The 25,147-nt window shown below is 39.0% G+C and overlaps 1 protein-coding gene across 17 annotated transcripts in view; it reads right to left on the bottom strand.

Annotated features, from left to right (window-relative positions):
• Window positions 1-25,147, bottom strand: part of nrxn1a (neurexin 1a) — a 294,437-nt gene that overhangs the window by 104,108 nt on the left and 165,182 nt on the right. For all 17 annotated transcript variants that reach the window (XM_061931896.1, XM_061931907.1, XM_061931900.1 and 14 more), the window contains one exon: window positions 23,506-23,758. In XM_061931896.1, the coding sequence (XP_061787880.1) occupies window positions 23,506-23,758 (253 nt within the window). The remainder of the gene's footprint in view (window positions 1-23,505; window positions 23,759-25,147) is intronic.

The following is a 25,147-nucleotide window of genomic DNA, read 5'->3' as shown; positions in this document are numbered from 1 at the left end:
GCCTGAGCAGCTTGTAGACCCCGAGAATAACAAGTGGTTGCCTTGTTGCCTTGCCATTAAGAAAAATAAACTAGTTTTTAGTATAAGTTTGCTGGTTTCAAGAAATGTAATGCCGAGCGCATATCATTATGTCAAGATAATGGACTAGCATTTACTTCATTTAAGAATATTTTTCAACATATTGAGAAAAAACGTCTCATATTTTTTTTCCTACCAAGAAAAGTGCACTTGTTATTAGTGAGAATATACTTATTTTAAGGTGTTTTTGGGTTCATTGAGGTTAGCTAATTTTACTTGTTTTGGAAAGTCTTGACAAGCCACATTTTCTTCTTCTATTGGCAGATCATTTTGCTTAGTTCAAGTAAAATACCCCTCATTATTGTATTTTTTTTCTTGTTTTTGAACACTGACTTTTTTGCAGTGTAGTCCACGTTACGCTTCAAAAGTAGCATCAGAATGCATGGGGCGAGAGGCGTGTAGCGGCGCTGACACCCCCCCGTGCCCTGGAGTCGGCGTGCAACGAGCTCAGGTGATCCCATCTGTAATGTCATTTGCATACTCATTTGCATATTCATAATGTTTTCCCCTCTGCTACCTGCTGGGGCCAGTCCTCAGCCGCTAAACTGTTTACCTCGGAGGACGTCGTTCTTTATTGGACAATTACATACGCAGCTAAACATGCTCTTGATGTTGCTTGGCGTATGTGTGTGTGTGTGTGTGTGTGTGTGTGTGTGTGTGTGTGTGTGTGTGTGTGTGTGTGTGTGTGTGTGTGTGTGTGTGTGTGCGTGCATCGCTCCCCCTTCATTCCCTTCTCCCTCTCTCCCCCTACTTCGCTTCTCAGCCCCTTTGCTCTTCCTGTTTCCGTGGGAGACGGCGAGAGCCAAGGCAAAAACAACAGAACAGGAAGAGAGGGAGGTTCATGCATACTGATGAGCTGAAGAGAAGAAGGGAGGGAGATAGCGTGTCAGAATAAGTGAGTGAATTTACGTGTGAACAGAGGAGGGTTTAGCAAGGGAGGGAGGGGGGTGGAGGCTGGATGGCGGAAGGCGCTGGGTTGAAATGCAAATGAACGCTCATTAACGTGCGTGAAGGAGAAGATGGCTGGCTGCTGTTGTATCAAGAGATAACACACATTTTCCACAGCTGACTAAATATTCCTCACCAGGCGCGCCACCTCGCTCACCAGCAGGAGAAAAAGAAAAAAAAAGGCTGGAGAAAGGAAAAAGCGCACCACAGTCCATTATTCAAGCCTGTTGGTTCACACTAGAAGTAACACACTGTTTAATGCGGCGTTTCTTGCAAAAAAAAATGACTTCATATCGTCAGTCGGTGATGGTTTTACATGTTTACTTAGTTACACATGGCTGAAAAGGAGTAGGATGAAGCAGAGTTTTTTTTAATCCTACCCCCTTTCTCGGTGTCTATTACTGATAGTTAGTTCACACTAGGGATGTCCCGATCCGATATTTGGATCGGATCGGCTGCCGATATTTGCCAAAAATTGCGTATCGGCAAGGCATGGGAAAATGCCGATCCAGATCCAGTTTAAAAAAAAACTCCGGTCCGTGTTTTACAACGCACCGATTTAAATAATACATTCCACTTTTCTGCTGCTCCGTAATTTCCGTTCCGCATTTTCCAGCACACCTTCAACACATCCACAGGTCTGTGAATTCTCACGCAGTTGCTTTTAGCTGCTGGCATTACACGACAGGCTCTTCTCACTCTTTCCTGTGTCTCCCTCTCACAGACAGCAAGCGCACCTTCTTACACACGTCACATACTGTCACGTCATACGTCACATACGTATACGTCCTCCCCGAGCAGAGAGGTAGCAGCATGGCTAACGTTAGCTGTGATGCTAGCGTAGCCGTGCGAGCAACGCTCCCTCTAAGGTGCTCGCCTGTGCAATTGCGCACTGTTTAAGCGTCCTCTGCGCATAGCAAATCTATGCCACGCACAAAATCTAATAAAAAAATAAGCGCATAACAATTTTCGACACACGGACACGACAGAGAAAACAGTTTTCGTCATCATTGTTCAAATATTGTATTGTCTGTCGAGACGCTTATCTCCATTCGGTGCCACACGCCCACACCATCAAAATGGCGAGGCAAACATTTCCAGATCAACACCGTATGAAAAAATTAGTGATTTTTTTTAGTTGTGATTTCCTTCTCTGCATGAAAGTTTAAAAGTAGCATATATTAATGCAGTATGAAGAAGAATGTTTTAATGTAGACATGCAAGCCTTGAAAGAAAATTTTGAAAATCAAGACTACATTTCCTGCAAATGGGTGCATTTCTACCCTATATTTTAACTTTAGATTTATTCTCATATCAAACTCTTTTGGCTGTCTTTTTGACACTTACATCCGGCGCCCCCCTCCACACCCTGGATTATAAATAATGTAAATAATTCAATGTGATTATCTTGTGTGATGACTGTATTATGATGATAGTATATATCTGATAGTATATATCTGTATCATGAATCAATTTAAGTGGACCCCGACTTAAACAAGTTGAAAAACTTATTGGGGTGTTACCATTTAGTGGTCAATTGTACGGAATATGTACTTCACTGTGCAACCTACTAATAAAAGTCTCAATCAATCAATCAAAACACATAGAATCATCATACTGCAGTGATTATATGCATCAAGTGTTCATTCAAGGCTAAGGCAAAATATCAAGATATATATTGTGTATCGAAATATGGCCTTAAAATATCGCAATATTAAAAAAAGGCCATATCGCCCAGCCCTAGTTCAATGATGCCATTTCTGTTTGTCATGTATAATTTTTTTTTCTATTTTGTGTTTATCCTTGAATAAACAGGTCAGTTTCTTGTTACCAACCATTGTGTATTATTCAAACTCCCCTAATTCAGCTGGCTAGTTGTTATCAAGAGTACTAAAACCCTTTTCAACATGATTCTGACAACTAAGTAGGCTAAATAACTTTAAACTTTAATACATGCTCGGATAGGCCAGTATCGGTCAGTATCGTATCGGTCAGTATCAGTATCGGTCAGTATCAGATCGGAAATGCAAAAACAATATCTGTATCGGATCGGAAGTGCAAAAACCTGGATCGGGACATCCCTAGTTCACACCGCATGTTGAAATGTAAGAATATTGGCTCAACAATATAGTGATGAGGGGGGAAAAGTGTTGATAGAAATTAATATAAAATAAGCACATACATTTAAAAAAAAGCACGGAAAAGAGTTAAAAACCTGGAAGAATACGGTTGCTGTGTTAAAGAAAAAATAGATAATAAAATGTGGTTTAGTAAATAACAATAAATAAAAGTATAGAAGAATAAAAGAAGTAATGTCTTAATAAGGTTATCCAAAAAATAGTGCTCGATACCGTAGTAGAGCGCAATATATGTATGTGTGGGAAAAAAATCACAAGACTACTTCATCTCTACAGGCCTGTTTCATGAGGGGGTTCCCTCAATCATCAGGAGATTTTAATGGGACGGCGTGGCGCAGTGTAAGAGTGGCCGTGCGCAACCCGAGGGTCACTGGTTCAATCCCCACCTAGTACCAACCTCGTCATGTCCGTTGTGTCCTGAGCAAGACACTTCACCCTTGCTCCTGATGGGTGCTGGTTAGCGCCTTGCATGGCAGCTCCCTCCATCAGTGTGTGAATGTGTGTGTGAATGGGTAAATGTGGAAGTAGTGTCAAAGCGCTTTGAGTACCTTGAAGGTAGAAAAGCGCTATACAAGTACAACCCATTTATCATTTATGGGAGCATTCACATACCATGGTTTATATAGGGCACAGAGTGGGTGGGTACAGGCTGGCGTAGGGGCGTGGTGATTGGCTCATGTGTTACCTAGGAGGTGTTTCCGTCTGTGGCGGCATGCTGATACAATTTCGCTGCGCTTGTTGGGGGATGACAGGTCTGGACGGTATATAATATACAGTTTCTCTTTCAAGCATAGGTTGCATCTTTTATTACCACTATTGTAAGGTGTGCTGGATGCAAGAACCAACCAAAAAAGAACAGAAAACGAAACAACATCATCTGGTACAACCCCCCATACAGCAAAAACGTCTCAACTAACATTGGCCACAAATTCCTCACTCTGATTGACAAACACTTTCCCAAAGGCAACAGCCTAAGAAAAGTATTCAACAAGAACAACATTAAATTGAGCTACAGCTGTATGAACAATATACGACAAATTATCTCAAACCACAACAAAACAATTGCAAATGAGCCGTCGGCCCCCAGACAGAGCGACCCCAAAACCAACAAAGGCTGCAACTGCCGCAAGAAACCTGATTGCCCTCTCAACGGGGGGTGCTTACAAACATCAGTTGTTTACCAATCTAAGGTAACACGCAAGGACATTAACACATCCGACACATATGTAGGATTAACCGAGGGAGAGTTTAAAACCAGATGGAACAATCACAAGGCTTCTTTCAGGAACCAAAACCTACGGAATACCACAGAACTCAGCAAACACATTTGGGACCTCAAAGACAATAATGTTGAATATTCAATAACATGGCAAATTCTTGCATCCAGCACACCTTACAATAGTGGTAATAAAAGATGCAACCTATGCTTGAAAGAGAAACTGTATATTATATACCGTCCAGACCTGTCATCCCTCAACAAGCGCAGCGAAATTGTATCAGCATGCCGCCACAGACGGAAACACCTCCTAGGTAACACATGAGCCAATCACCACGCCCCTACGCCAGCCTGTACCCACCCACTCTGTGCCCTATATAAACCATGGTATGTGAATGCTCCCATTAAAATCTCCTGATGATTGAGGGAACCCCCTCATGAAACAGGCCTGTAGAGATGAAGTAGTCTTGTTATTTTTTTCCCACACATACATATATATATATATATATATATATATATATACATATATATATATATACGGCAGCACGGTGGAAGAGGGGTTAGTGCGTCTGCCTCACAATACGAAGGTCCTGAGTAGTCGTGAGTTCAATATATATATATATTTAAAAAAAAAAAATATATATATATATATATTAAAAAAAATATATATATATATATATATATATAAAAATATATATATATATATATAATGATATATATATATATATATATATATATATATATATATATATATATATATATGTATATGTATATATATATATATATATATATATATATATATATATATGTATATATATATATATATATATATATATATATATATCCATCCATCCATCCATTTTCTACCGCTTGTCCCTTTTGGATTCGCGGGGGTGCTGGAGCCTATCTCAGCTGCATTCGGTCGGAAGGCAGTGTACACCCTGGACAAGGCGCCACCTCATCACAGGGCCAACAAAGATAGACAGACAACATTCACACACTAGGGCCAATACACACACACACATACATATATATATAAATATATATGAACCATATTTACATGTATATAAAGCAGTTCTAAAGAGATGCATGTACCGTATTTTATCCTGAAAAATTGCGCACGTCCGCGCCGACGCCGTAGTCGATAAGCTTCTTCTTTTTCTCTATCTTCTTGTTATGGGACATTCATCATCCGCTGTTGTCACTTCTAATATAAAGTAGTGTAAAGTACTTACTTATGTCTGTCAGTAAACTCGCCATGAAAGCGCTAAAACATACCGGTATAGTGAGTTTACATTATTCACCCAAGGAACTTTAGTTATTAGAGAGTTCTGGTCGGATGTTTTTTCACTGGACACATTCCCGGTGTTGTTGCTTACGGATGAGGAGATGCTGCTCAGTTATTGATTTAAGTGAAGTCTGAATGTCATTAAAACAGTTAGCTCTGTCTTTTGACACTTCTTCCACTCCCGTCCTTGCACGCTACACCGCGACAACAAAGATGACGGGGAGAAGATGCTGCCGAAAGTGAGCCACGTAAATAAGACCGCCCACAAAATGGCGCATCCTGAAGCGACTGTCAGAAAGCGGCTTGAAGATGATGTGTAAAACATCATCTATGCAACATTTTGACCAAAGAACCACCATTACATGTTATGTAGACTAGTGTTTTTCAACGTTTTTGGAGCCAAGGCACATTTTTGTTCATTGAAAAATGCGGAGGCACACCACCAGCAGAAAACATTAAAAATGTAAACTCGGTAGTTGATATTGACAATAAAAAGTCATTGTTGCAATTGTTTGATATGAATTCAAACCATAACCAACCATGCATCACTATAGCTCTTGTCTCAAAGTAAGTGTCATGACCTGTCACATCAAGCTGTGACTTATTTGGAGTTTTTTGGTGTTTTCCTGTGTGTAGTGTCTTGTGCTCCTATTTTGGTGGCTTTTCCTGTTTTGTTTGTATTTTCCTGTAGCAGTTTCCTGTCTTCCTTTGAGCGCTATTCCCCGCACCTGCTTTGTTTTAGCAATCAAGACTATTTCAGTTGTGCGGACGCTATCTTTCTTTGTGTGGAAATTGTTGATTGTCATGTCATGTACGGATGTAATTTGTGGACGCCGTCTGCTCCACTCGCTGTAAGTCTTTGCTGTCATCCAGCATTCTGTTTTTGTTTACTTTGTAGCCAGTTCAGTTTTAGTTTCGTTTTCCATAGCCATCCCTAAGCTTCAATGCCTTTTTTTGGGGCACTCGCCTTTTGTTTATTTTTGGTTTAAGCATTAGATACGACGTTTACAAAGCAATTAGCTACCCGCTGCCACCTACTGATATGGAAGAGTATTACACGGTTACTCTGCCGAGCTCTAGACGGCACCGACACTCAACAACGGCACTTTATTTGCAGATTATAATTACTGGTTTGCATAAAACGTTTTTAACCCAAATAGGTGAAATTACATTATCTCCCACGGCACACCAGACTGTATCTCACGGCACACCAGTGAGCCGCGGCACAGTGGTTGAAAAACACGGATGTAGACCACAAACAAGTGTTTTACATTTAGAAAAAATATTAAATAATAGGACTCCTTTAATGCGCCTTTGTCATGTCTGTGTAATCATGTTTTGTTTTAGTCATGTTTTGTTTAGTTATTGGACTCTTTAGTTTCTGGCTTTTCACTCCCTTGTCTTGTTTCCATGATTACCCATTAGTTTCACCTGTTTCCACTCTTGTTTGTCACCATAGCAACCCATTAGTTTTCACCTGTCACGTCACGCACCTGTTTCACGTTTTGAGTCACGCACCTGTTTTTCATGTCTGTAGTATTTAAGTTCATTGTTTTTCAGTTTGTCTTTCTGGTGACACCCCACATTTATGCTCTGCACATTTCTGACACTTTTTTCATGTGCATCGTTCACGCTGCTCTTTTGTCCATGCCAAGTAAGTTTTTTTAATTAATGCCACAGTTAGTGTTTTTTTGTTGTTCATAGTTTCTGCCTTTGTGCAAGTATTTGTTTTCATAGCCAAGTTGTTTCTCCGCCACTGTGCGCGCTTTTCGTTCGTACTTTTTTTTGATAAAATTAAATAAATATGTTATCACATTCCCCGTCTCGCCCGAGCCAACTTTCCGTTGCCTTCTAGAAAAACTAAACCCCAGGACCAAGCAGAGGTGGGTAGAGTAGCCAGAAATTGTACTCAAGTAAGAGTACTGTTACTTTAGAGATTTATTACTCAAGTAAAAGTAAGGAATAGTCACCCAAATAATTACTTGAGTAAAAGTAAAAAGTATGTTGTGAAAAAACTACTCAAGTACTGAGTAACTGATGAGTAACATACACACACATATCATATATATATATATATATATATATATATATATATATATATATATATATATATATATATACACATATATACACATACATTGATATATACAGTATATCATTTATATTTATTTATTTTGCCGTTTTTGTTTACATGTTAAAGGTGTTTTAATGAATATACATGCATGTTTAACACATATAGATTCCTTTCTTTCATGTTGACAAGAATATAAGTTGGTGTATTACCTGATTCTGATGACTTGCATTGATTGTAATCAGACAGCAGTGCTTAATGTCCACGTTTTCAAATGCAGGAAAAAAAAAGTTCCTCCTTTTTGTCTAATACCACATGAAAGTGGTTGGTTTTTGGTATCTTATTTGTCCAGCTTCCATATTCGTTTTCACACACTTTACAAGAAATACATTGGCGGCAAATTCCGAGGCTTGCTAGCTTGTTTGCGCTGGCTTTCGGAGACTCTTATTTTGAAAGCGCAGGCGCGATGGAGCGGCACTTTTATTGTGAAGACAGGAACTGTGCAGTCAGTCTTTAGGCTTGTGACGGGATGTACGATTGAAATAAAAAAGTGTCTTTTTTCCTTCACACTTTTGATTGATTGATTGAAACTTGTATTAGTAGATTGCACAGTATAGTACATATTCCGTACAATTGACCACTAAATGGTAACACCCCAATAAGTTTTTCAACTTGTTTAAGTCAGGTCATGTGACCGCCTGGCTCTGTTTGATTGGTCCAACGTCACCAGTGACTGCATCTGATTGGTGGAACGGAGTCAAACGTCACTAGTGACTGCATTTTATTGGTGGAACGGAGTGAAACGTCACCAGTAAGGTAGGCACTTTGAAGGTCTGTCTGACAGACCAAAACAAACAAAGCGTGCATTAACAGATCGATAAAAATTAGTAGCGAGTAGCGAGCTGAATGTAGATAAAAGTAGCGGAGTAAAAGTAGCGTTTCTTCTCTATAAATATACTCAAGTAAAAGTAAAAGTATGTTGCATTAAAACTACTCTTAGAAGTACAATTTATCCCAAAAGTTACTCAAGTAGATGTAACGGAGTAAATGTAGCACGTTACTACCCACCTCTGGGACCAAGTCATGACAGCATTATATATGAAAAAAGATCAAAAATAGACCATTCATCGGCAGTGCGCCTTATAATCCGGTGCGCCCTATGGCCCAGAAAATACGGTAACCGTCCTTAAAAATGATCAACAAGAACGTGAGAGAAAAACAAACTGAAAACATGTCTGCTCTTTTTAAGAATATATATTCACGGCTGCGCTGGCGATTGTTCATTTAGGAAGAGAGAGGCGGCGGAACAAAGAGAAGGAGATGAGGATGACGATGAGAGAAACAGGGGGAAGTGAAGGGTGTTAAAAAAAAAAAAAAAAAAAAAAAAAAAAAAAAAGGGTAGGAAGAAACCGCAGGTAGAAGGCATAAACACGGCCAATCACTCTCTCCATCTGCTTCTCCATCTGGGCTTGCTTTAATCCACTGAAGCACCAGTTAGTGACCCCTCAGTGCGCACACGCACACACACACGCACACGCACACACACACACACACACACACACACACACACACACACACACACACACACACACACACACACACACACACACACACACACACACACACACACACATGTTATCATTTGGAATGGGGACCAAGTTTTTGATCATGACTTGTGGGGACCACCCTTTCTACAGGTTGTGGAGGCATAAAAAAAAATGGTGTATAATGTCCACTGCCCAGTTAGCTCATAAACGTCTTTAAATCTCTGGATAGATGAAGTAATGTGCTGATCATTCTTACTGGGCACCCTGGGGGAAAATAGTTCATATGGTTCATTGGGACCAAAGTTAAATAATGTTACATAATTCACACATATTTGTACGTGATTACTGAGGACCATTAAAAAAAAAAAAAAAAGTTCAAAGTAAATATGACATGATGGTCAGAATACAGCACTACAGCTGTCCTCTTATAGGAAGTTCCATCCATCCATTTTCTACCGCTTGCCCCTTTCGGGGTCGCGGGGGGCGCTGGAGCCTATCTCAGCTACAATCGCCACCTCATCGCAGGGCCAACACAGATAGATAGACAACATTCCCACTCACATTCACACACTAGGGCCAATTTAGTGTTGTTAATGACTGAAAAGACTTGGAGCCAAAAATACATCCAGTTGATCCGGTTCATGCAAGACATAATTGTCTTACGGGAACTATATAGGTTTTCTTTAAACAGTAGTCATCCTCATTAAAGTCCATTTAAATGGCAGCAAAACCAAAAAATCATGGCCATAAAAATGCCAATATCCTGTGTGTGCACACTGTGGCTACACCAGCAGCACACCTGTCCCAAACCTGACTAAATAACAAGTTCAATCTCCATCCATCCATCCATTTTCTACCGTTTGTCCCTTTCGGGGTCGCGGGCCAACACAGATAGACAGACAACATTCTCTTATTATTATAATCAAATGACAACAGTCATTTCAATGAGGTTATTTTCTAATATAATTGTTTAGGCCCACTTACAATGACAATAACAAATAATGTTGTTTTTCATGAACTGTGTACTTGTAAGTTTCACCACTTAAATGTTAAAGCAAATCCTGCATCTTCTGTGACATTACTAAAAACTGTTATTTAGCAGTAATGAAGTTGTGTGCAACTCCAACTACCATATATGTATAGAAGGATGGAACATTCTGAATGTGAATCATACTTTGAGGTAATAATGTTTTATAATCATGCTGTATGAAAATGTCATCCTAAGGGACACGAAACCAGATTTTGTTTTTGGAAAAATATATTAGTTTTAACTAAGGATGGAATCACAGTACTATTAATGCCAGGATAACAAATGTTTCACTTTTCCAAAAAATTAATTTTCTCTTTTACCAATATTTGAAACACGTAAACAAAGTACCGTATTTTTCGGACTATAAGTCGCAGTTTTTTTCATAGTTTGGCCGAGGGTGCGACTTATGTGTGAAATTATTAACGCATTAGCGTAAAATATCAAATAATATTATTTAGCTCATTCACGTAAGAGACTAGACCGGGGGTCGGCAACCCGCGGCTCTAGAGCCTTTTAGCGCCGCCATGGTGGCTCTCTGGAGCTTTTTCAAAAATGGATGAAAAATGGAAAAAGATGAGGGGAGAAAAATATATTTTTTGTGTTAATATGGTTTCTGTAGGAGGAAAAACATGACACAAACCTGCCTAATTGTTATAAAGCACACTGTTTATATTAAACATGCTTCACTTGTTCGAGTATTTGGGGAGCGCCGTTTTGTCCTACTAATTTTGGCGGTCCTTGAACTCACCTTAGTTTGTTTACATGTATAACTTTCTCCGACTTTCTAGGACATGTTTTATGCCACTTCTTTTTCTGTCTCATTTTGTCCACCAAAGGTTTTATACTGTGCGTGAATGCACAAAGGTGAGTTTTGTTGATGTTATTGACTTGTGTGGAGTGCTAATCGGGCATATTTGGTCAATGCATGACTGCAAGCTAGTCGATGCTAACATGCTATTTAGACTAGCTATATGTACATATTACATCATTATGCCTCATTTGTAGCTATATTTGAGGTCATTTAGTTTCCTTTAAGTCCTCTTAATTCAATTTATATCTCATGACACACTATCTGTATGTAATATGGCTTTTAATTTCTTGTGGCTCCAGACAGATTTGTTTTTGTATTTTTGGTCCAATATGGCTCTTTCAACATTTTGGATTGCCGACCCCTGGACTAGACGTATAAGATTTCATGGGATTTAGCGATTAGGAGTGACAGATTGTTTGGTAAACGTATAGCATGTTCTATACGTTATAGTTATTTGAATGACTCTTACCATAATATGTTACGTTAACATACCAGGCACCTTCTCAGTTGGTTATTTATGCCTCATATAACGTACACTTATTCAGCCTGTTGTTCACTATTCTTTATTTTAAATTGCCTTTCAAATGTCTATTCTTGGTGTTGAGTTTTATCAAATATATTTCCCCCATAAATGCGACTTATACTCCAGTGCAACTTATATATGTTTTTTTCCTTCTTTATTATGCATTTTCGGCCGGTGAGACTTATACTCCGGAGCGACTTATACTCCGAAAAATACCGTACATTAATAGTATTCTATCTTTATTTGTCGTTATTTATACTTTCTGAATAAATTACGTGATAGTGTTCATCAGTCAACTCATTGGTGTTCATTTTCAATCCATCAAGATAAAAAAAATATTATCAAAATCAAACTACAGGATGTTATTTATGTAGTTTGCTCATTTTGCGCTACAGGGTCATCAGGTCTAAGACAAACCGACTCAAGAACAGTTTTTTCCCCTAAAGCCATAACCACGGTGAACTCTCATAGGCACTGATTTTATAGTTTAGTGTGTGCAATTTTTACTTTCCACCCACAATCTGAATGCTTCTGTATATATGTATATAGTATAATATTTATTTCCTGTAAACAACACATTGAACATAAATCGTTCTCAGGACTGGACTGTGCACCTTACCTCCTTTTGCACTATTTTTCTTCTTTTTTTTTCTTCCTATGTTTTACATATTTTGTAGACTGTCGCACTGATACTGGAGTTGTTTTTAATCTCATTGTACCTGTGTATAGTGACAATAAAATACATTCTATTCTATTCCTCGAACTGCACTTTTAAAAAAAATTCTGCCTATCGTTCACAATCATTATGAGAGACAAGAAAACATGTCTTTTTTTTTAGGATTTTAATGATTAAAAAACGCTTGGAAGATGCGGCTAATGAGTCACCTTCAAAGCCCTCTAAAACAACTTCAAAACCTTCCAGGAACGTTTTATATACACTTTGCAAGTCTATGTATAATGTACTACCGCATTATCCGGACTATAAGTCGCAGTTTTTTTCATAGTTTGGCCGGGGGTGCGACTTATACTCAGGAGCGACTTATGTGTGAAATGATTAACACATTATCGTAAAATATCAAATAATATTATTTAGCTCATTCACGTAAGAGACTAGACGTATAAGATTTCATGGGATTTAGCGATTAGGAGTGACAGATTGTTTGGTAAACGTATAGCATGTTCTATATGTTATAGTTATTTGAATGACTCTTACCATAATATGTTACGTTAACATACCAGGCACGTTCTCAGTTGGTTATTTATGCCTCATATAACGTACACTTATTCAGCCTGTTGTTCACTATTCTTTATTTATTTTAAATTGCCTTTCAAATGTCTATTCTTGGTGTTGGCTTTTATCAATTTCCCCAAAAAATGCGACTTATATATGTTTTTTTCCTTTTTTATTATGCCTTTTCGGCCGGTGCGACTTATACTCCGGAGCGACTTATACTCCGAAAAATACGGTAACCCAAATTTCCCTGTTGTGGGATCAATAAAGGATGATCTTATCTTCCCTCAAACCACAGAAATAAAATACAAACTCATTACTCATCACTTAGGCCTCTTCAGAATGGATCTGACTATCATTTAAAAAGGTTTCCCTTTAAAGGACCTGTTTTTTTGTCCCCATACCGTCAGAGGTCCACTAAAGGTGACTGTGTACACATGGCACACTGACAAAGCTTAACCTATTGTTACTATAACAATCTACAAGGTTAATGTAGGTTGCTTCTCTTTCTCCGCCTCCATTTTTCTGCATTCTTTCGTATGTCAAGTTATCATTACGTATATGTATTGTTGCACTTGAACAACTGTATTGTTGATAATAAAGGTAAAGTATTGGTAGTGTTCTTTATCAATAGCGCTATTTCTATTGGTATTTGTATTGATCCATTTGTAGTGTAATAATGCTCATTGTCATTTCTGTATTATTTTTTATTTTTCGCTAACTGCATATTTGCTATTACTTTTACCATCATATTTGTACATGTCGTATTTGCTCATGTTGCTCTATTGTTGTTGTTGTTGTTTGCTGTTGTTGTTTTTGTCTCTCTGTCTAATCCCACTCTTGTACCCACAATTTCCCCCTCTGTCTTCTTTTTTTTTCTCTTTCTATCCCCTCCTGCTCCGGCCCGCCTGCACTAAATGATAATATAAATACATTTCTTCTTCTGCTCCGCTTTACTGTGGTGTCCCCCAGGGATCTATTCTAGGCCCCATCCTGTTCGCTCTATATCTCCTCCCTCTTGGAGAGATTTTTAAGAGGCATGGAGTGTCTTATCACGTTTATGCAGACGACTGCCAAATTTATATGCCTATTTCAAAAGGCCACGGCCCCCTGACACCCCTTCTCAACTGTCTATGCGACGTCAAGGCTTGGTTAGCCCAGAATTTTTTAATAAGGAATGAGGGAAAAACGGAAATTTTAGTGTTTGGTCCGGCCCTCACTGACTTGGGACCATTGCAAAATTATGTGCGTCCCAAAGTCACCAGCCTTGGCGTCACTATAGACAGTGATTTTAAACTTGACAAACAAGTCAATGGCGTTTTAAAATCGTGTTTTTATCATCTTTGTCTTTTAGCAAAGGTAAAACCGTTTTTATCTTTTAACCTTTTTGAACAAGTCGTGCATGCTTTTATTTCAAGTCGCCTGGACTACTGCAATGCACTTTATGCTGGCATTAGCCAAAAAGCTCTCTCCCGGTTGCAGTTAGTCCAGAATGCGGCAGCACGACTTTTAACAGGGGCCAGGAGACGCCAGCATATAACCCCAATCCTTGAGAGTTTGCACTGGCTCCCTGTTCATTTTAGAATTTATTTTAAAACCTTGCTGTTTGTTTTTAAAGCTTTACATGGACTGGCACCTCAGTATATCTCGGACCTCATCCAAACTTACAATCCTGCGCGCGCTCTGAGGTCCGAGAGCCAGCTCCAGCTTGTGGTGTCCAAGACGAGACTTAAAACCAGGGGAGACAGGGCCTTCTCTGTGGTCGGCCCTAAGCTCTGGAACACTCTGCCCCTCCATGTTCCAACTGCTCCCACGGTGGACTGTTTTAAGTCTCGTCTTAAGACCCACTTTTATTCTCTGGCTTTTAACACTACGTGAGTTGTGTGGTCCTCTGTTTTTTTAACATTGTGATTTCTATTTACTGTTTTAATTGGTTTTACCCTTTTAAAATTGTTTTTAATCATATTTATTTTATATTGTTTTTAATTGTGTTTAATATTGTTGTGCAGCACTTTGGAAACATTTTGTTGTTTAAATGTGCTATATAAATAAAGTGGATTGGATTGGATTGGATTTAATAAAGTCAAATACAAATAAGGCAACAAGAGAAGTATCCTACACTTCTCTTTTGTAAAGTAAATCTGAACAGCCGACATGGGCATCTACATCAACTATATGATTTGCCTGAGAAGCTGGACAGGACACAAAAAAAAAAGAAAAAAAAAAGGTGACTGTGTAAACAGAGCCATGTCCCCATTAAGTAAGCATTGCCAGAACACACACACACACACGCACACGCACACGCACACGCACACGCACACGCACACGCACACGCACACGCACACATTGAGGGATGAGGAACGACGTGTTTTCTCCAAAATAAAACATTTTCATTCCCTTTGAGATGAGATGAACACTATCAACATTCTTTCTTCTTGTCTGACTTCCATCTCGCCCGCTGTAACCGTGTTCCCTTCGCCGGTCCCCGGAGTTCAAAATGCATAGCTTTTCCCCGTATCTTCCCGTTCTGTCAAGATCCTCGGCGGCCGTCTCCCGCCGCTCCTCATCTTCTCACCTGCTGTCACGCGTTGGTTCCGACCCAGCGGTTCCATGGCGCTGACACGTCTGACGCTCACTCGCACATCCACCCACCACCCCCCCTTCCAACAGGCCGATACTCGCATCGCTTCCCCCCCTCCCCCCGCGCTGACCTCCTCTGCGTTCTCGGCCTCCATCTCACGCTCGCTTCCAGACACACTATTTGTGTCGAGGAATAAAAATAACAAAGGGCCGAAGATAGCCAAGCTGCTACTGTTACAATCCTGGTCTTCCATCACCCACCGAGTGAGACACACTTTTATGTGTCATAAATCTTTACAAGGTGCACACCAGAGCAGTAACGAGATGTAGTCCAAATTAAAATCGAGCTGCCAGGATTCCTTGAACTGAGGGATGTCCAAACCTTTCCACCGAGGACCGCATTCACCAACATTTTGTGCTTTAAAGATGCTAAAAGCAATCCAATACAGGTCAATATATGTTATCTAAGCAAAACACATTTAAAGGGGAACTACATTTTCATTTTTTTATTTTGCCTATTATTCACAATCCCTACGTAAGACAAGAACACATACAGTACAGGCCAAAAGTTTGGACACACCTTCTCATTCAATGCGTTTTCTTTATTTTCATGACTATTTACATTGTAGATTGTCACTGAAGGCATCAAAATTATGAATGAACACATGTGGAGTTGAAATAAGTTAAAGTAGCAATGATTGCCACACACACTAGGTGTGGCAAAATTATTCTCTGCATTTGACCCATCACCCTTGATCACCCCCTGGGAGGTGAGGGGAGCAGTGAGCAGCAGCAGTGGCTGGGCCCGGGAATAATTTTTGGTGATTTAACCCCCAATTCCAACCCTTTATGCTGAGTGCCAAGCATGGAGGTAATGGGTCCCATTTTTATAGTCTTTGGTATGACTCAGCTGGGGTTTGAACTCACAACCTACCGATCTCAGGGCGGACACTCTAACCACTAGGCCACTGAGTAGGCCAACAAGGCCACTGACTAGCTATGTACTTAACAAAAAAAGGTGAAATAACTAAAAACATGTTTTATATTCTCGTTTCTTCAAAATAGCCACCCTTTGCTCTGATTACTGCTTTGCACACTCTTGGCATTCTCTCGATGAGCTAACGCCTTCAAGACTGTTGGAAAACCCTTTCAGGTGACTATCTCTTTGTCATGATCCGTGGTCCGGATCATGTTTTGTGTTTTCGGTTAGTTTTGGACTCCTTTTGGTTACCATGGCTACTAGAGATGCGCGGATAGGCAATTATTTCATCTGCAACCGCATCACAAAAGTCGTCAACCATCCGCCATCACCCGAACCAACATTTTATCAAAACCACACCCGCCCACACCCGCCCGTTGTTATATATCTAATATAGACGATGCAAGGCATTAGTGAGGTTAGAAAGCTTTTGCCTGTTAAAGAAAGGAGACTGATCCAATGCAGCAGAGACATTCAATGCGTGATAATATTATTTATCATTATTATAATATTATTGTCATTTCCATTAAGAAAGTGTTGACTATTGTTGCCAATGCCCTCAGATAGTGCGTTCCTCACACTTTGTGTGCGCTGTTGCAGCAAGCAGAACGAGGCTTTTAAGAAGTTAAAAAAATGTTTTAGAAAGACTAGGCCTATATTTTCGTTAGGTAAAAAAAATGTTCTGAATTTATTTCAATGAATATTAACTTGTTAACGTTATAATGCTCAAATAGGGACAAGGGCGGGGTGCACAGTGAAACAGTGAACAATTTCGCGACAAAGATGAACCTTTATTGATTGATCTGCAGCCATGACAAAATATCAGACAATCTCCATTGTCAACAACAGGCAGGAAAATAAAGATAAACACATAGCCTATGTTGTAGGCATAGGCTCATACGTTTTTAAGTTGAAATAAAAAAATAAATAAAATAGTGCCTCATAAGCCTTAGGCTGTCAATCACGCGCACAAACTTAAATTATACAATAAAATATGTATGTCATCTCTATTTAAACAAAAATAAATTAAATAAATAATAATAATAAATTGGCCAAGGCAAATAGCTGAAGGGGGGAAATCAAACCCATCAGGCTGCACTTTATCATCAAACTTGAATTATAATGAAAATAGACGGTCGCGACAAACAAAGCAGGCTAAATAGCCTTACATTGTAGCCAATCGGAGATGCGCTTCACTTGAAAGCGAGGCCAAATAATTATTCACACATAGTAGTATATCCCGAATAGAAAAAAAACACAATAAACAACGCAATTGCCTTAATTCCTTTGCATTGTAGTGCGCCCAAGCAACACGTAACCATCAAAATTATTTAGCTGACCGAACTCAATATAGGTTAGACATGGGCTTATTTGGTATAGCCTATAGGTAACGTAGACTAATTCGTTTAACATATCCAACCGTATGTCTACTTACTTTTTTTTTTGTTAGCACTATGCAGGAATAAAATGGCATCTACAGTGCCAGGATTCATGCGAGAGCGTCTGGCCTCTAAAATGCGCCCTGCTGCGCTGAAGGAGCGCTCACTTGCGCCACTTGTTGCTGGGAGGCGGTGCCTGATGAACAATTGACTGTTTCAAAGAGTGCTGCTCGTTTTTCGTATGTGGGTAACAACATTTAACTATGTATATATATTTCCGAATTGGTTCAACCGCCAACCGCCCGCATCTATTTAAAATCTATTTTTACCCGCCCGACCCGCGGTTTATCCGCGGACTCCGCGGTTGTGTCCGCAAACCGCGCATCTCTAATGGCTACTTATTATTTTCACCTGCCTCTTGTGTTCGGGACGCTCACCTGCTGCTAATCAGAGACATTATTTAAGCCTGCCTTTGCCAGTCAGTCGGTCTGGCTTCTTTGTTTGCTTCACGCTACTGTCACGTAAGATTTGTTTGTTCATGCCACAGCTACTAAGTTTTCTACTTCATGATTCCAGTGCTAAGTTTTGCTTGCCTCCTAGCCCATGCTAAGTACTTAGCGTCAAGTGCGATCGACACCTTGTCCCGTCAGGTTGTTTTATGTTTTGTACCTCTTTGAGTCTTGTTTCAAGATTAAATCATGTTCCTACCTGCAAGTCCTGTCCGTAGTCGTCCGAACCGCACAGTAAGCCGCAACCAAACCGTGACACTCTTGAAGCTCATCGAGAGAATATATATATTAGAATATAAGACATGTTTTCAGTTACTTCTCCTTTTTTTGTTAAGTACATAACGCCACATGTGTTCATTCATAGTTTTGATGCCTTCAGTGACAATCTACAATGTAAATAGTCATGAAAATAAAGAAAACACATTGAATGAGAAGGTGTGTCCAAACTTTTGGCCTGTACTGTATTTTTTTCTTTTTTATGCATTCTAACTTGTAAAATACGGCAAGTATGAGGTGGCTAACAATGCAGCTAATTTGAGTTATCTATCCTGCGCATTAAGCCCTCTAAAAAACACACACAAAAAGCGCCAAAAATACTCCATTTCCGTCTCGTAACCTGAATATCAACCAAGTATAAACGATATTGTCATCATAAGCGCTAACGCAGAGGAACTACTTTTAGCGGCGCCACGATCACAGAGAGCTAACTAGCTTATGCTGCTGTATTGACATATTGAGCTGCTACATCGCTTCTGAGTTGGTAAAAGTTCATTCTAGGGATGTCCCGATCCGATATTTGGATCGGATCGGCCGCCGATATTTGCCAAAAAATGCGTATCGGCAAGGCATGGGAAAATGCCGATCCAGATCCAGTTTTAAAAAAAACTCCGGTCCGTGTTTTCCAACGCACCGATTTAAATAATACATTCCACTTTTCTGCTGCTCCCTAATTTCCGTTCCGCATTTTCCAGCACACCTTCAACACATCCACAGGTCTTCTCACTCTTTCCTGTGTCTCCCTCTCACAGAGAGCAAGCGCACCTTCTTACACACGTCACATACTGTCACGTTATACGTCACATACGTATACGCCCTCTCCCAGCAGAGACTTAGCAGCATGGCTAACGTTAGCTGTGATGCTAGCGCAGCCGTGTGACCAACGTTCCCTCTAAGGTGCGCGCCTGTGCGCATAGCAATTATATGCCACGCACAAAAACAAATAAAAAAATAAGTGCATAACAATTTTCGACACACGGACACGACAGAGAAAACAGTTTTCGTCATCATTGTTCAAATATTGTGACGTCTGTTGAGACGCTTATCTCTATTCGGTGCCACACGTCCACACCATCAAAATGCAGAGGCAAAAATTTCCACATCAACACCGTATGAAAAAATTAGTGATTTTTTAGTTGTGATTTCCTTCTCTGCATGAAAGTTTAAAAGTAGCATATATTAATGCAGTATGAAGAAGAATGTTTTAATGTAGACATGCAAGCCTTGAAAGAAAATTTTGAAAATCAAGACTACATTTCCTGCAAATGGGTGCATTTCTACCCTGTATTTTAACTTTAGATTTATTCTCATATCAAACTCTTTCGGCTGTCTTTTTGACACTTACATCCGGCGCCCCCCTCCACACCCTGGATTATAAATAATGTAAATAATTCAATGTGATTATCTTGTGTGATGACTGTATTATGATGATAGTATATATCTGATAGTATATATCTGTATCATGAATCAATTTAAGTGGACCCCGACTTAAACAAGTTGAAAAACTTATTCGGGTGTTACCATTTAGTGGTCAATTGTACGGAATATGTACTTCACTGTGCAACCTACTAATAAAAGTCTCAATCAATCAATCAAAACACATAGAATCATCATACTGCTGTGATTATATGCATCAAGTGTTCATTCAAGGCTAAGGCAAAATATCGAGATATATATCGTGTATCGCAATATGGCCTTAAAATATTGCAATATTAAAAAAAGGCCATATCGCCCAGCCCTAGTTCAATGATGCCATTTCTGTTTGTCATGTATAATTTTGTCTATTTTGTGTTTATCCTTGAATAAACAGGTCAGTTTCTTGTTACCAACCATTGTGTATTATTCAAACTCCCCTAATTCAGCTGGCTAGTTGTTATCAAGAGTACTAAAACCCTTTTCAACATGATTCTGACAACTAAGTAGGCTAAATAACTTTAAACTTTAATACATGCTCGGATAGGCCAGTATCGGTATCGGTCAGTATCGGTATCGGATCGGAAGTGCAAAAACAATATCGGTATCGGATCGGAAGTGCAAAAACCTGGATCGGGACATCCCTAGTTCATTCTAAATCAGGGGTGTCAAACTAATTTTAGCTCAGGGGCCGCATGGAGGAAAATCTATTTCTACGTGGGCCGGACGGGTAAATTCAGGGCATAACAACTTAAAAATACAACTACGACAACTTAGATTGTTTTCTTTGTTTCACTTCAGCCCAAAATAGAACGAGCACATTCTGAAAATGTACATATCACTAATAATCCTCTTGACAAAACACTTCAAGTTAGTTGAAAAGTCTCTAGAAAAAAATGGTGCCGTTTGAAAAACACCATGAAGAACACAATGAACTTAAGACTTAGGCCATGTCCACACAAACACAGATACTTAATAAACAACGCATACTTATCTCTGCATTTAGGCCTCTTGTCCACACGCAGACACACACTTTTGTCTTTAAAAACGCAGACTTTTACAAACGTAGAGGGAAAAAAAGTGTAGAGTTCCAAAACTCTCCACTTAGCGTATGCATGTACACAACACAAACGGAGACTTGTGATGACGTCACGGTTGTGCGCTGTCATTTCCAAGCAAAATATGCTAACTCTTCAAACTAAACCATCATTTAGCATTGCAATATTCACACTACATTTCAGTACAGCTTCTGCTGTTCACCTTTCACACCTTTTTTTAACCTTTCAACTATTTCAACCTTCAAACCATTTTCAGAGATTCCACTGGCATTTCAGTTCAGCGTCAGCTCTTCAACATTTATTTTTAGAATACGCCAATAAAAACAAGGGCCGAAGCTTGAACACCCCTGCCTTAAAGTGTAAGGCAGGTGGATCCACCCATCACACTGCTGGGGCATCATCTAAACCAGGGGTGCTCATTACGTCGATCGCGATCTACCGGTCGATCGTGGAGGGTGTGTCAGTCGATCACCAGCCAGCCATTAAAAAAATAGTCCTAAAAATGAGCGATCATAAATCTTCACTATGACGTCACTTTCGTCACTTGATTGACATTCACGGCACCCGAGGGTCTTCTGAGATGACGCTGGCTGCTGCCAGTTCATTAAAATTACCGACAGGAAGGCGAGAAACACTTTATTTCAACAGACTCTGGCGCCGTACCTGTCGTCAAAACTCCAAAGACCGACTGCACAGTTGCACAATAAAAGCTCTGCTTCATCCTGCCTGCGCTAACAAAATAAGAGTCTCAGAAAGCTGGCGTGCACAAGCTAGCAAGCTACGGAGTTTGCCGACAATGTATTTCTTGTAAAGTGTATACAGAGTACGGAAGCTGGATAAATAAGATGCCAAAAACCAACCACTTTCATGTGGTATTGGACAGAAAAAATGACATTTTTTCTCCTCTATTCGAAAATGCGGACGTTATCATCACTACTGTCTGATTCCAATCAATGCAAGTCATCAGAATCAGGTAATACACCAAATTATATTCTTGTCTTCATGAAAGAAAGGAATCTATATGTGTTAAACATGCTTGTATTATCTTTAAACACTTTTAACTTATTAACAATATTAACTATATGTGTTAAACATGCTTGTATTATCTTTAAACACCTTTAACTTATTAACAATATTAACTATATGTGTTAAACATGCTTGTATTATCATTAAACACCTTTAACTTGTTAACAATATTAACTATATGTGTTAAACATGCTTGTATTATCTTTAAACACCTTTAACTATATGTGTTAAACATGCTTGCATTATCTTTAAACACCTTTAACTTGTTAACAATATTAACTATATGTGTTAAACATGCTTGTATTATCTTTAAACACCTTTAACTTGTTAACAATATTAACTATATGTGTTAAACATGCTTGTATTATCTTTAACCACCTTTAACTTGTTAACAATATTAACTATATGTGTTAAACATGCTTGTATTATCTTTAAACACCTTTAATTTATTAACAATATTAACTATATGTGTTAAACATGCTTGTATTATCTTTAAACACCTTTAACTTATTACCAATATTAACTATAAGTGTTAAACATGCTTGTAATATCTTCAAACACCTTTAATTTATTAACAATATTAGCTATATGTGTTAAACAATGCTTGTATTATCTTTAAACACCTTTAACTATATGTGTTAAACATGCTTGTATTATCTTTAAACACCTTTAACTTGTTAATAATATTAACTATATGTGTTAAACATGCTTGTATTATCATTAAACACCTTTAATTTATTAACAATATTAACTATATGTGTTAAACATGTTTGTATTATCTTTAAACACCTTTAAGTTGTTAACAATATTAACTATATGTGTTAAACATGCTTGTATTATCTTTAAACATCTTTAACTTGTTAACAATATTAACTATATGTGTTAAACATGCTTGTTTTATCATTAAACACCTTTAATTTATTAACAATATTAGCTATATGTGTTAAACATGCTTGCATTATCTTTAAACACCTTTAACTTGTTAACAATATTAACTATATGTATTAAACATACTTGTATTTTCATTAAACACCTTTAATTTATTAACAATATTAACTATATGTGTTAAACATGCTTGTATTATCATTAAACACCTTTAACTTGTTAAAAAAAACATATATTTCATAAATAAGTAAATATAAATAATATATATGAATGAGGTGGATCCCCACGACTTGATCAATTGAAAAGTAGCTCGCCTGCAGAAAAAGTGTGAGCACCCCTGATCTAAACAACAAGCCTGAGTTGTCAGTTGGTTCTCCAGCACAACTCTTAAGGCATCAGTCAGTGAGGTCTAGTAACGTACTGTCGCAAAGCTGCACCAACCGGCATCCATCACACATGATGGTGTTATTTCATGCATTGTCACTATAATTAGCCAGAAACAGGTGGTCCTGTTCTCACCTCTCTCGCAGGAGCGTCCCAGGTATCCTGTTCCCGAGCAGTCGCAGACGTAGCGGTTCCAGCCCTCCCTGCAGAGGCCGTTGTGCTGGCAGGGGTTGGACAGGCACTGCTTGGGGGGCTCCCTGGAGCACGACGGCTTCACCCCCACCGCCCTTTGGGCCTCTGCGAGCCGCCTGATGTCTTTGCTCTGGCCGTCCACGAACAGGTCCCGGATGCAGCCCACGTAGCCGTAGTTCAGCAGGGCCGTCCACACCTGAGGAGGGGAAAAGGTCACCAGTGCTGAGCGCTTAGAACACTCTGACATTTGGCAGTTGTTAAAAATCTTATGGTCTGCAGTTATAAACGGCTGCATTGGCTTTAATTAGCTACTACTTGCACATGAAGAATGAACACTATTGCAGCTGCATCAGGATGCCAACTCCCTTTAATGTCCTTTGTGTGCTTTAATGTTTCCCTCTTACACACATGTTTATGTGTGCTATGGCTATGAGTTTTTTTGTCCCTTGGCCTCAGTCTGGACCCTCTCTCCAGGGGCTCAGGCTTAGACTGATTTTTTTTTCCCTCACCCCCCACCCTCCCCAGCGTTTACCTGTTTCTCACCTTTTTTGTAAGGGGCAGACCCGTCAGCGATCCTGTTCTGTCTCCCTGTAATGTTTGTCTGATCTTGAATGGGATTGTGCTGAAAATATTAATTTCCCTTCGGGGATTATGAAAGTATTTCTGATTCTGATTCTGATGTTTTGTTTAATTTTTACTTCCTGCATGTCCGGGAGGGTCCAATCCAATCCACTTTAATTATATAGCACATTTAAACAACAAGAATGTTACCAAAGTGCTGCACAGCCATGTTAAAAACAATATTAAAAACAATATTAAAACAATATTATGCTCCACCAATGACTGAATAAAAACAATAAATAAATAAATGTAAAACCAAATAACTGCTTATTTGCTATTACTTTTACCATCATATTTGTACATGTCGTATTTGCTGATGTTGCTCTATTGTTGTTGTTGTTGTTGTTTTTGTCTCTCTGTCTAATCCCCCTCTTGTCCCCACAATTTCCCCCTCTGTCTTCTTTTTTTTCTCTTTCTATCCCCTCCTGCACTAAATGATAATATAAATACATTTAATAAAGTCAAATACAAATAAGGCAACAAGAGAAGTATCCTACACTTCTCTTTTGTAAAGTAAATCTGAACATCTACATCATGGGCATCTACATCAACTATATGATTTGCCTGAGAAGCTGGACAGGACACAAAAAAATAAAAAATAAATAAAAATTAAAAAAATACCTTCATTTTCTCAAAAATGGGCAGTGCGCCTTATAACCCGGTGCGCCTAATGTACGGAATAATTCTGGTTGTGCTTACCGACCTCGAAGCAATTTTATTTGGTACATGGTGTCATGATAAGTGTGACCAGTAGATGGTAGTCACACATAAGAGATACGTGTAGACTGCAATATGACGCCAGTAAACAACACCAAAACTTTAAATGTTCCATTGAAAATAAAGAACATTACACACGGCGCTCAAAAATCTATCAGAATGTTTTAGTACGACTTTGAAGCCGCACAGCTTGATGGATTGTCGGCCCATTACGGCTACCGTAGTCAGAGATACAGGTATTACTATG

This window comes from Nerophis lumbriciformis, linkage group LG39, assembly GCF_033978685.3.
Source record: "Nerophis lumbriciformis linkage group LG39, RoL_Nlum_v2.1, whole genome shotgun sequence".
NCBI lineage: Eukaryota > Metazoa > Chordata > Actinopteri > Syngnathiformes > Syngnathidae > Nerophis > Nerophis lumbriciformis.
This window is presented reverse-complemented; position numbering and strand designations above follow the sequence as displayed.